The sequence below is a fragment of the Anopheles bellator genome, chromosome 2, assembly GCF_943735745.2.
Source record: "Anopheles bellator chromosome 2, idAnoBellAS_SP24_06.2, whole genome shotgun sequence".
NCBI classification, from domain to species: Eukaryota; Metazoa; Arthropoda; class Insecta; order Diptera; family Culicidae; genus Anopheles; species Anopheles bellator.
This window is the reverse complement of record NC_071286.1, coordinates 24,074,379-24,086,672: the sequence shown is the minus strand read 5'-3', so window position 1 is coordinate 24,086,672 and position 12,294 is coordinate 24,074,379. Positions and strand designations below refer to the sequence as shown.

The 12,294-nt window shown below is 45.5% G+C and overlaps 4 protein-coding genes across 5 annotated transcripts; 2 read left to right on the top strand and 2 right to left on the bottom strand.

Moving 5' to 3' along the window:
* Positions 1-68: 68 nt before the first annotated feature.
* On the bottom strand, positions 69-3,584 carry LOC131208577 (beta-galactosidase-like). The gene is made up of 7 exons (XM_058201371.1): positions 3,479-3,584; positions 3,249-3,406; positions 2,857-3,071; positions 2,635-2,799; positions 2,454-2,564; positions 2,013-2,399; positions 69-1,944 (listed from the first exon to the last, which is right to left on the bottom strand). Exons 1-7 carry the CDS (start codon positions 3,572-3,574, stop codon positions 1,127-1,129), a joined length of 1,950 nt encoding a protein of 649 aa, XP_058057354.1. The 5' UTR covers positions 3,575-3,584; the 3' UTR covers positions 69-1,126.
* Positions 3,585-4,137: 553 nt separating this feature from the next.
* LOC131208877 (beta-galactosidase-like) lies at positions 4,138-6,904 on the bottom strand. The gene is made up of 7 exons (XM_058201791.1): positions 6,794-6,904; positions 6,025-6,339; positions 5,269-5,961; positions 4,917-5,195; positions 4,727-4,858; positions 4,409-4,663; positions 4,138-4,326 (listed from the first exon to the last, which is right to left on the bottom strand). The coding sequence occupies exons 1-7, from the start codon at positions 6,902-6,904 to the stop codon at positions 4,138-4,140; spliced, it is 1,974 nt and encodes a 657-aa protein (XP_058057774.1).
* A 1,082-nt stretch (positions 6,905-7,986) lies between these two features.
* On the top strand, positions 7,987-9,110 carry LOC131208878 (N-alpha-acetyltransferase 80-like). The gene is made up of 3 exons (XM_058201792.1): positions 7,987-8,092; positions 8,163-8,282; positions 8,351-9,110. Exon 3 carries the CDS (start codon positions 8,380-8,382, stop codon positions 8,893-8,895), a length of 516 nt encoding a protein of 171 aa, XP_058057775.1. The 5' UTR covers positions 7,987-8,092; positions 8,163-8,282; positions 8,351-8,379; the 3' UTR covers positions 8,896-9,110.
* Positions 9,111-9,518: 408 nt separating this feature from the next.
* On the top strand, positions 9,519-12,071 carry LOC131210064 (putative nuclease HARBI1). 2 transcript variants are annotated; one of them, XM_058203258.1, is made up of 6 exons: positions 9,519-9,723; positions 9,803-10,472; positions 10,536-10,657; positions 10,737-10,937; positions 11,009-11,266; positions 11,340-12,071. In XM_058203258.1, exons 2-6 carry the CDS (start codon positions 10,243-10,245, stop codon positions 11,951-11,953), a joined length of 1,425 nt encoding a protein of 474 aa, XP_058059241.1. In that variant the 5' UTR covers positions 9,519-9,723; positions 9,803-10,242; the 3' UTR covers positions 11,954-12,071. The 2 variants fall into 2 exon arrangements, with proteins under 2 accessions (XP_058059241.1, XP_058059240.1); XM_058203257.1 differs by having other exon boundaries at positions 9,519-9,732.
* The last annotated feature ends 223 nt before the right edge of the window (positions 12,072-12,294 follow it).

Below are 12,294 nucleotides of genomic sequence, written 5' to 3'. Positions count from 1 at the left end.
CTTTGGGTGCTGTGCAGTTGTGCAAGGTGTTTTCAGCGATAGCTTTTTGTGAAACTAATTTAGGCAGAACTTATGCAAATTCGGCGATCGATGAATTATAAATACAACTTGATCTTAGCCTTGAACTGTCCGCGATACACTTTCGAAGCACTCACACAACAGGAACAAACAGACGGAAATTGTCGAAAAAGTTTGGAATGTAGTTAAAGTTTATCAGGTTTTTTTTATTAATTCCCTCGTTTGTTAGTTACGAAGTCACGTGGCTCTCCATCGATTATTACAAACTTTACTGGACATTCAAATTAGAAACATCTACCGCGAGGGTGTCCGATCGAATGGCCAATGTTTTATTGTGGGTCGACTTGTCGTGCTGTTGCCTGGTTGCCTGTTGTTCTACCATTAGCCGTCAATCTCAACACCAACGACACTCGAGCCAACTGCGGGATGGGCTTTCGTACACTAAGCCTCACTCGAAAGTCCTATCCAAGGCTAACTAACCGAACTTATCACCCGCGGGTCTAATCGAAACTGGCGTGAATTGTCTGTGCCTTGCTTGAAAGTAAGCTTTGTTTGGAAGTGCGCGGGAACAACACGATCGTCGCCGGTGGGATCTCGGTTGGCAGGCGCTCTACGTTTAATTTTCATTCAATCGGCAAGCGGGTATACTAAGTATGATTTTTTGGGTCATGTTTTGCCGTCGCAACACGTCCATTGGACTGTGTTGTCGAGTTCGCTTTGTTTGAAAATGGCGCGCAGAGAGGCACGTGGTCAAGGCGGAAGGTATAACAGAGGCACCTTTGCATTCTTTCCGAATGTTCTTGGCCAGTCTGTGTAGCTTAAAAGTATTGGTATAGACAAGTTAAGAGCACCTTTGAAGTTCTTGCGTTTCAGTGGTTCTGCTCGTGATAAGTACTTGCACTATGATCGAGCCCGAATGATGATTTATTCCTATTGAAATCGGGTCAAACCTGATAAGATAGGGTATGCTGCAGGTTAGTTTCATATCTTTTCTATGCCACGGTGTGAGGCCATTGTGATGCTTGTTGGATTACAACTTTTTATTTTAAAAAACTGTCTTATTAAAATCATTAAACATTTACGAACATAATTAAACAGATGGCTGGAGTTAGTTGAATATGGGAGTGGAGGTAAAGTTTACTGTCGGAATGGTTGCGGATTGCTTTTGATACTCTAGGAGGGCTAGAACGTTGCCCTTTGCTTTTAAAATGTTCTTTGAAACGTACAGTGTTACCTGCGGTCCTACAACGGGCCAATACCTTCCGATGTTGACGCCATTAATGAAAATTAGTCCTTTACCCCATCCGCTTGGGTTGAGATAGGTGTCGGCAATCTCAGAGGCTATATTAAACGTTGTGTAGTACAAAGTCATGGGCTGGACACCCTGCTCGCCACTATTGCTGAACAGGTCATTTCTATTCAACTGTTTTGATTCCTTCTTTTGGTGGTCCAAAATCAATTGCTTTACGGTACGAGAATCTTCCAGTGGAATTCCGTACATGGTCCAGTTGAAAATTTGCTTCGTATTGATATAAACCTCACCGACAATTCCTTTGAAATCGTTTGGTATGGCAAAATTAATGCGTCCCTGGTTTTCCACCATCACCCGAAGCGTTCGTCCCATGTCTAAGCTTATCGGCAAAGTGTTGACTAGGTTTTCCCTGGACAGTACGCCAATGAATTTGTCGTCGACGAATACGTATCCACGATCGTGCACTCCTTCCACGGTCAGCTTGTACGGATCGGTTTTGATGTCTTCTGGTATGAGCGCTTCGTACAGTACCAGACCCGACACTTGGTTCAATTCTTCAAACGACATTGGTACCTTGTTGGTCACAGTTACCGTGGCGAGACGCCCTAGAGCTGCTGGATCCAATATACTAACCACAGGGCACATGGCTAACGGTGGAAGCTCCATCTTAGGCCCTAAAGAGCACAAATTTTTGCTGAGTTTGTTGGAAAAATACAGAATTTTCCGTTTGGACTATAGTTACCCTTTGATGGAACAGTAACGTTGGGTGTTGGGAAGTACTTGAGAATGGTGTCACGAATGGCAAAATATTTGTCTGTAGGATCACCACTTTCGGACAACGGGGCATCATAATCGTAAGACGTTACAACCGCGACGTAGCCACCAGATCCTTGACTGTCTGCCCCAGCCGTGAAACCATAATTGGTCCCACCGAAAAACATATAAATGTTAACATTTACTTTGTTTCGCAGCATAAAGTCTAAGCTGTCGACGACTGGTTGAATTTCTGCACGGGCCATGTGTGTCTCCTGCCAATGGGTCAACCAGCCCGGATAGTATTCCGCGTTTACCAGTGGCCCTTTTGGTTGCGTTTTCCTCAGCTGTGCCCAATAGCCATTGATTTCTTCCTCTAGGCGCAAACAGTTAATGAAAATTGGAAAAAATCAACGATCATCCAGCTTACCCGTTCCGGCCCCAAAGTCTAGCGAGCTGAGTACATGTTCTATAGCACCACACTGCTCCAGCCCAGGTCCATTGTTGGTGAAGAGCACTGCGTTTCCATTAACATAACGATCTGGAGACGTTCGAACAGTTAATAGATAGTTTAATTGAGCACTGGTTGACATTTCCACTCTTGATCGTACCCGTTTCGTCACGTAACCAGTTTAAGTACTTGTGATCGCAGGCAAAGAACGACCCGTACTCGTTCTCCACCTGTACCATGATGATTGGACCACCCTGGCCGTACAGAAACCGTTGTAGGCGCGAGAAAAGTTGCGCATACCACGATCTTATCTCACGAAGGTAGCCTACGGGGAAGTTTCATTCTAGATAATCGGAAACCAAACTGCACTGCATGCACTCACGGATATCGTTGGTCCGCAGTTGAATGTCGGGATACTTGTGCAGCAACCAGGCTGGCAAACCTCCCATATCACGTTCTGCACAGATGTATGGACCAGGGCGCAAAATGACGTACAGATCCTCCTCGGCGGCCAGTTGTATGAAGTACTCGATGTCGGCCATTCCCTCCCAGTTGTACACCTCGTCCTGTGGGTTATGCAGCGACCATTCTACGTAACTGAAAGTGGTTGCGATTTTTAGTTAAATATTAAATAAGTTAAATAGCTTTACGGGCAATCATTCGAAACTTGACGTTAACCCCCGAATCCAGCTATCGGGCCGATATTGGTAAACAACACTGAGTTCGTTGACCTTAAATTTCTTCCCTCCCTCGTTGGCTTTTTTACAAACTCACGTAGTGATTGCGTTGAGTCCCGCAGCACGCATCGAACGCAGAATGGACTGCCAGCTTTGCGGTAAGGCCCGGAAGTAGTGAAACGAACCGGCTACGTACTGAAACGGTTTGCCATCCTTCAGGAAGGTATCGTTATCGTAGTCGATGCTGAATGTACGCTGCAAAGAAGTTTGTTCAAAGCTCAACAATTGAATCAAAATCGCAAAATGAACTCAGAACACTTTACCAACCATTTCCACCGTACTTGCCACCGTTAGTAGCAACAGTGGTAAAAGTTTGCTCAACCTTTTCCGACATTTTAGCAAGCGGCTTCGATCGTCAAACATGTCTTTTCGCCGTATTGTGATGAACTGAAGCATTATCGATGATACATCGTTCGCTTTGGCCAGCGCAAAAACTGTGATAAGCGTAGCCTGCTTTTCAAACGACCGATGTGTGTGTTGCGAGAACTCGAAACAGCAAGTGAACACACACATATACTTTTTCACTGCGTAACCGGCGGTGCATCAGTTAGGTTGCAATTATTCAATTTATGAGCGTTGGCCGCTAGGTCAGATCTGTTAAGGATTAACATCTAGTCGCACGGTTTTTAGTGTTGTCGTATGTAACAATCGCAATGTTATGTGCTCATAGTAGCCATTGTCTTGCTAACGTACCATCGACTAATTTTCTACCCTAATTTAAAGCCTTTTAAAACCACTTTAAATTAGTTATAATAACTTCACTCCTTTGTTTGGTTCGTTGGAAAAAAAAAGAATATTACCTTCCCTGTAATAAAAATTCTAGATTGTATGATACATAAGTTCATTAACGCTGTCATTTCTTTTATTTTTTCTGCCTAAATTAAATTTTTTCATTGCGGCCGTACACTTTACATTTGTTTGACCACTCAGGCTTCGTCCAGGATAGCTTTTGGTGAGAAATGGAGAATTCGATCCGTGGGTATTTTCTGTAGCTCTACCACCACAAATGTGTTGCCGGATTCCTTAAGCAACTCCTTCGGTAGGTAGAGTGTGACTTGCGGTCCAATAATTGGCCAGTAGCGTCCAAGGTTAAACCCATTGACAAAGATGAAGCCCTAGGAAGTGAACGGTTTGTTATGTTCGTGCGATCTTCTAATGTTTAAACAACATTTAAACTCCTCTTCATTATTATCTTACCTTGCCCCAACCATTCATGTTGATGTATGTGTCGTGGATATCAGCAACAGGGACATCGAACACTGCCTGCAGCACGACTGGGCCATACACGGCCATACCACGGCCATTTACGGCACCGGCACCTCCCGAAGCTGTGTCCATGAATTGTTGTACTTTTTCGTAGTCGTCAAATGGGTAGCCCGTAATGGACCATTCGGCCAATGTTTTCTGATATGGCTCATCGTACGTTTGAATGGTCACATTATCCATAATGCCCTACCGAAGATGGAGATAATTTGAAATTGTTGCCCGGCTGACTGACTGGCGAAATGAGCTCACCTTATAGTCGTCAAGAATGTCGAAGTTTATGCGTCCCTGGTTTTCGACCAGAATCGAGAGTTTCGAACCGAATCCAGCCGTCAGCGGCAGTGATTCAATCCCGTTTTCGCGTGCCAGTGTGCCAACGTAGAACTAAGTCGAAAAACAGTCAATGAAACAATACATTGCGTAACGTAATGGCCTGTAATACCTGATCCAAATACACTTGCGCCCTATCATGAAGTCCTTTGACCGTGAGTAAGCTGGGATCACGTGTTAGCTTAGGGAGTGTCGTTTCGTACAGCATAAAGCCGGAATTTTGATTCATTTCTTCAAAGCTTAGCAATTTGCCCGAAGGATTGTTCGCTCGCGCCCCAAGAATCTCTCGCCCACTCTCGGATAGGATTGTAGCCACTAAGTTAAGCTGGAAAGACTCTAGCACCATTTTTGGTGCCACTTCCGGGACAGGCATAACAGCGAGCGGTAGATACTGAAAAACGCGACGGAACGAAAATTCATGGAAAATAAATCTTTAAAATTGAACAATTCTGCACGCCACGTACCTCTCCAATGATGTCACGGAAAGCGATGTATTTCATCGTCGGATCGCCAGCCTCGTCCATAGGAGCGTCATAATCGTACGACGTGATGTCGGCCATGTATTTCCCCAGCCCCCAATCGTTAGCGCCGGCCCAGAAACCAAAGTTTGTACCTCCAAAGTACATATATAAATCTACATTCCATCCGTCCGTCAGCATTTTGCGAAGCGTTGCTGCAAGTGGTTCAGCCGGGCGTCGTTGATTCGGTTCCTGCCAGTGCGTTAACCAGCCCGTGTAAAACTCCGTGTTCACCAGCGGTCCTTTCGGTTGATAGGAGCGCACCTTGGCTGCGTGGCTATCGACCTCTTCCTCGGTCATCAACCCGAAATCGGTCGTTATGAAAACACCATCGATGCGACCACAGCCAATCTCGTCATCATACGGTCGATCTACGGTGAACAATACCGCTTTGCCCTGCACGTATCGATCGGTTTCTTCCTTCAGAAAGTTTAGATACGTCTTATCGCACTTCCCGAATGCACCGTACTCATTCTCGATTTGAACCATAATGATTGGACCTCCACTTCCGTACATGTACTTCTCCATGCGACTCATCAGCTCGCCGTACCATTTTTTCACCTCCAGCAGGTAGTTCGCATCGCTGGTACGCACTTGAATTCCGGGATATTTGTGGAACAACCAGTACGGTAGACCACCCTACGAACCGTAAGCCATCGGTGAGCTCGCCAGGGGCAATGGAATTCACAATTTTACACTTACATTATCAATTTCTGCGCAAATGTAAGGTCCCGGACGCAGAATAACGTACAAGTCCTCTTCGATAGCTGCCTCGATGATGTCGGTCACATTCGCGATCCCTTCCCAGTCGTACACACCATCCCGCGGATTGTGCAGAGACCACTGGACGTAGAGATCAACGGCATTCAGTCCTCCTGCGCGCATAGTACGCAGTTTAGCGCGCCACGTTTGCGGCAACGCACGGAAGTAGTGAAACGAGCCGGCCACATAACGAAAATCTCTGCCATCCATTACGAACGTATCCCGATCATAGTCGATCGAGAAGGATCGCTGAGCCTGTTGAACGAGCACAGAAGCACGAAAATAGATCGAAAGCACGTTAACGAAGTGTGAAAGCGTGGTAATGGAAGAATCGATTTCTGGCACTAATGTTACCTCGGTAAGGGCCGCGATGGCCGAACACATGACTAGCACACTCGGCAGTAGCAACATGTTTGTGCTCTACTCAAAAGCACAACGAGCGGACAATTTGGAGGAGGGCGCGCAATAAGCTTGGCAGTCGTTGAAAAACTGATCATCCGTATTTGCAATGCCAAGGCAATGGAATCGTTAGCACATCGGCCACGCATATCTGACGGGGCGTCTGCGGCATATTAAACCACACATGTTCGAAGGCGTCCGTTGTTTGTAACCGATAGCAGGATTGTATCGAGAAGCTCCCAGACTCTAGCAACAGCTCGATAAGATTATGGTAATGGATGACAGTTGGGGGAAAGAAATTGAATCTTACATTGTCTTCACCGTCTGCGTTGTGCAGCCCGAACACAAGTCCAAACGTTAGTCCCAGAATAACAAGCAAAACAGCGATACAGATTGCCACCAGCTTCGCCGTACGGACCATTTTAACAACTGAACCGATTTGTGGCTTATCCCGAATTGGCGCCAGCACCGGATCCAAAATCCCAAACACGACCGGTTCATTTATGGACCCTTTAATCACTTGTTGATACGGTAGCTATAGACTGTTGAACGATAATTTCATTATGTCGATAAACCAACATAAATACGACCCAGTGCCTTTTCCGAAGATTTAACGAAAACCCATCAACCACCTGTCGGCATGTTATCTCGTGGATGCTCCAGGAGATAAGACGCGATCTTTTATCAAAATATTTCAAGCAGCAATTCGACTCTTTAAGAAACGGTGTATCTCTTTCGCAATCGGCGGTCCGATCTGCCACGTGGTATCGTTTTACACATTTTTACTGATTATTTCTTGATCTGCTTACCGAAGGCTGGTCGTCGGACGGCATTCTGCTGGCGAATTTGGTCAACGCGAACCACCAGATTTATCGTTGATCACCGAACAATTAGTTCCTGTGGAAGAGATAGAGACGCACTGATTGCACATTAGTGCGTTCAACATGATCTTCGCTCCACGTGCAAATTTAGGTCAGATACCCGATGTGTTTCTGTATTGGTTGGACCAACTATGAACTTATGCTATCCACTAAAGGACACAATCGGTATGATTTCCGGTTTTTGTAACATGTAATGTCTGTCAATCTATCTAATGTGTGAGTTTCGGGAAAGCACCGAATAACACTATTTTCTGTTTCTTTCTGTTGTTTCTGTGTTTCTGTTTCTATTCTTCTATTTTCACTTCTGTTCACGGTGTCCTTGCTCAATTCAGGATCAATACTTCAATGCAATGAGCTCCGACCATTAGCTATCGATTCAGTCTAATTAAATGAGGTTTCATGTAAATTCAATACATCAAGAATTAAATTGAAAAGTTAACTATTCTCATTTTGCCGACTGTGCTGTTATTCATAAAATATGCAAAAGATCGACCCAAAAAAGTATTGTTGCCTTGTACACAACAAGCAGCAACTTGCATGAAAGCCACTTATGACAGTTCATAAAGGGGTTGGACTGTATGTTTTTGTTTTGTTATGAATATGTTTGCTTCTCTTTTTCTTGCGCGACATGGCAGCTGGCAGCGAATCGAAAACGGTCCGAATGGTGGTACAAAACATCGGTGGGGCAACATTTCTGTGCCGGGCGAAGAAACGGCAGACGATCTTCGGTGAGTATCAATAATAACCCTGACCCGTAGCCAACGATTTTCGGTCATTTGCATTGAAAACAATCCACAGATTGCCAAACCCTGTCGGATGGTAAAGCGTGCGTATGATTATTTTTAGAACCATATGATCCGATTCGCTCGGCAGCACCGGGACACCCGTCAAATCCTGTTCCTCCTCCCAGCGAAGCATGTGAGTGTGGGCGATCGAACTGGGCTGGTTTGTGGAATGAAAAATACTGAATTCGATACACGATCTAGTTTCAGTGTCAAACTAAGGGGAAAGGAAAATGTCGCCTCCGGCAGCCACCCGTTCCATGCACCATCAGCCGCCCTACAGAGTGGTTCCAATTCATAAGCACCGGGAGCTGATGGATCAGTGTATTGCTCTCATCAACTCGGAATGGCCTCGCTCGTACACGGCGCGCCTGTGGAGCCTGGAGTCATCGAAGGATACGCTGCCGACCAGTTTCGTGCTGACGGCAGGTGACGAGAAACGATCTGTGGTTCTCGCACACGCGAAAATGTCCCCAATTCCTGCCGACCGGGAGGCTGTGTTTGTTGAGAGCGTGGTAGTGGCCCGGGACCACCGTGGGCAGGGTATCGGTCGGCTGCTGATGCGAGAGGTCGAAAACCACTGCTTTCAGAACCTGAAGCTCAAAACGATCTACCTTTGTACGATTGACCAGCAAGCATTTTACACTAAACTAGGGTACGAGTGCTGCAAAGCGATCAACATTTTCGGGTCACGCCCCACGTTCAACAAGAGTACAAAGAAGACGTGGATGGCCAAAACTGCACAGTGAATCGGGTGGGATCCACGATGCGTAACGGGTATCGGGAACAGAATGTATTTAACGCCTTCCATGCGCCGGGACACCAGTGTGTAACTCCGGTGCGAAAGAAAGTTATTTATTGTAGGTGTAATTGTGGCGGATGAACGCATCCAACAGCGGAAGCACTAGACGAATTGTTAAATATTCAAATGGACTCTATTAATAAAACATAACGGCAACATGTATCATGCAGCTTACCGGTTTGCCGTCTAGCGTGTCGCTTTTTGGCGCTTCGAACGACTTACTAAAATAAACTGCTCGAATGTAAGCACCAAAGGCGGGTGCTCGAATGTGCTCGAGAATTTGACAGTACGCCGAAGAAAACAGTCAGACGCTCGGGCAAAACCGACACAAACATTCTGTTTTATTCGCTAAGCTCTTCCTTGAAGTAGCCATCGCTACTGTTATTTTCTTTTAAATCTAGTGAAAGTGGTGGCAACATGACCGCCCCAGATATACTTATCGAGGATCGGGAATTCTGGAATCAATTCATCGATCTGTATCGGAACTTGCCGGAACTGTGGTCAAAACCGCGTGATCAAAACCGTGGTTCTGTATTGCGGGATCGTGCGCACGCCATACTATTGAAGAAATATCGCGATATCGACCCAAGTGTAACGGTTGACTCCATCAAAGCCGTTTTAAAACAGTTGCGATCCGCGTATCGGGCGGAATTGAGCAAAAAGCTGCAATATACGCGAAATTCCACAACTGGTTCCACCATACCGTGCAGCCCTTCACCGTGGTACGTGGATGCGTTGAGTTTTCTGAAGTCACCTAATTCGGAACGTCCAGACGGTAGCAATGGTACCTTATTACGCTTTCTGTATTGTTTATTTTGGTGTAGCTAATTTACAAACGATTTTCTCCTTTACAGCCCACAGTGTGACTGCACACAGCCATCAGATTACCGATGGTGTACGGGAAGATCTGAGGCACTACTGCAAGTCTTTGACAATCGAGTTCCAAAAACTCTCAGATACACAACTGCAATACGCACAAGCACATGTCGAGCGCATTTTAAGGGGTGCGCAGTTAGAGGCACTATCCAGCGATTGGCCGAAAACAGATCCGAGCTTAGAAGAAGTCTCATGTCCCACTCCAGAAGCTTGGTTTGATTCTGCCACAACCAGTAATGGTACAGGTCAAGGCGGCAAACGAGGGCCTTCAAGAGAGGAAAATAGTGTTCGTAAGTGTACAAAACTAAACGAAGGACAAACTCAGTACATTGAGAACGTCACCGAAAGCGAAGGCAGACCCTCCACCAGAGATGATGCATCTTTTGAAGTAAAGTACGAAATCTACGAGGATGTTTTGATGGATGATGACACCAATGAAAGTGAAGGGCAACTGTGTGTTCAGCACGAACAACAGCAACAGGCCATTATTAAATACGAATACACTGATTACGATGAAAGGGATGTGGTTTATGAAAACGATCAGGAACAGGATTCTTTGGACGACTACGATGAGCAACACGAGAACGCTTCTGTCACTTTCCCGCTTGAATTGAAAGAACACGATACACTCCATGAAAGAAATGGCAGGTAACGTCTTTCTACGGTTTTTAATATCTAAACTTTGTTTTTTTAAATTAAATTTGCTTATAGTTTTAGCAACACGACCGAAAATGTCGAGACTTCTACCGTCGACACAAATGAAACGCCCAAAGCCAAGGGCCAGATGCAATCGACAGCAAGAAAGACGTCCCATGAAGCCACAATGAGTAATAGTGAGTAACTCCTGTCCCACAAGACTTATCGTCGTTTATAATTAGTAAACAGATAGTTACCAATATTGTTTTACTACAGCCAAACATTTCATGATCGTAAGGCTTCCATCGGGCACTGCACTACGGCGTCAGTGTACTGCACACAAATCATCTTACATTGATAACGTAGTGGTCAACTATAGCGAAACAGATTTTTTGGAGAACTTTCGTATTGGGCGAAAAACGGTTCACAAAATCTGTCAGCATCTGGCGAAGATAGGTTGCTTCCAACAGGCAAAAGGTAATCGTACTAAAGACATAATGCTCCAGAGAGTTTCTTCCGAAAATCTATGAAATCCATTTTATTGGCAGGACATGGTGGGTATGCAGCGATTGGTGTGGAGACAAATGTCCTTGCGTTTTTATGGTTCATGGGACAGGAAAAGGCCCATTACCGCGATGTGGCCGAACGGTTTGATCTGTCCCTAAGCTGTTTACACGATGTTATCTGGCGAATGTGTGACGCGTTGCTCTTACTCAAGCCGACCGTCTTCGTCCGACCGAACGAGAACCGGAAACAGATGCTGGTGGACCATTTTGCTAAGTTGTGCGCCATACCCGGAGTGATTGGTAAGTGTGAAGCTGGGCAGTGTGAATTGCCACGAACGAAACTGATTGTTTGTACGTTTTAAACTCTTTCCAGGCATTGTGGACGGAACGCACATACGCATTGACAAACCGAGCGAAAACCCCAACACGTACTTGGTGCAAAAACGTTATTACTCACTGCAATTGCAAGCAATCTTCGATGAGAACAAGCAGTTCATCGACGTGTTTGTAGATTATCCCGGTGAGCCCGATCTGCTGACAGCGGTGCGTGAACTGTGCACCGATCAGTACTGCATTCTGGGCAGCGATGCTTATCCATGCATTCCACAACTACTGGTGCCCTACCGCGGCGTTGCAAAACCATTGACGGAGGGCCAAGTCATGTTCAATGCGCAGCTTGCGGCAGTGCAGAAGGTGTATGAAAACACGTTTACAATGGTAAAGCAACGCTTTCGCCAACTTTACCACCTGAAAAGTCGACAGCTGTCGAACGTGGTGAAGCTAATTAAGGTTTGTTGCATACTGCACAATCTGGCCCCGCAGGAGGAAATGGCATTGCTTGGGCGGGACAATACCCAACAGAAAATGCCCTTCAGCGACGCGGGATTCGTGTTTACGTACGCTTCAGAGTCCGAGGCGAAACTCGAGCTCGGTAAACAGAAACGAGAGCAGATTTGTGCATATCTGCAAGCAGATACTTCACGTTGATTGAAATAAAATATTGAAATACAAGATATTCCAATTGGAAAATTGACGAAAGGAATTTTCAGATTCAGTTTCAGATAGCTGTGTGCACAATGGGTGTCGCATTCGCTAACAATGGAACAAAAACACATTCGAATGCAACTTTCTCGGCAACATTAAGAGCGTTGAAAGGAGGGCTAAATGAAGTGATAAACTGGATTTTGTTCGGGTTTTTCTGGGTTCTTCAGCTCCGAAACGAGTTCTTGTCTAGAAATCGGGTAAAAATGTGTCAGCATCAGTTTTTTGGGATGCAAAAGGAATTTTATTTGTAGATTACTTGTAAATTGGTAAAACAATAAATTCCG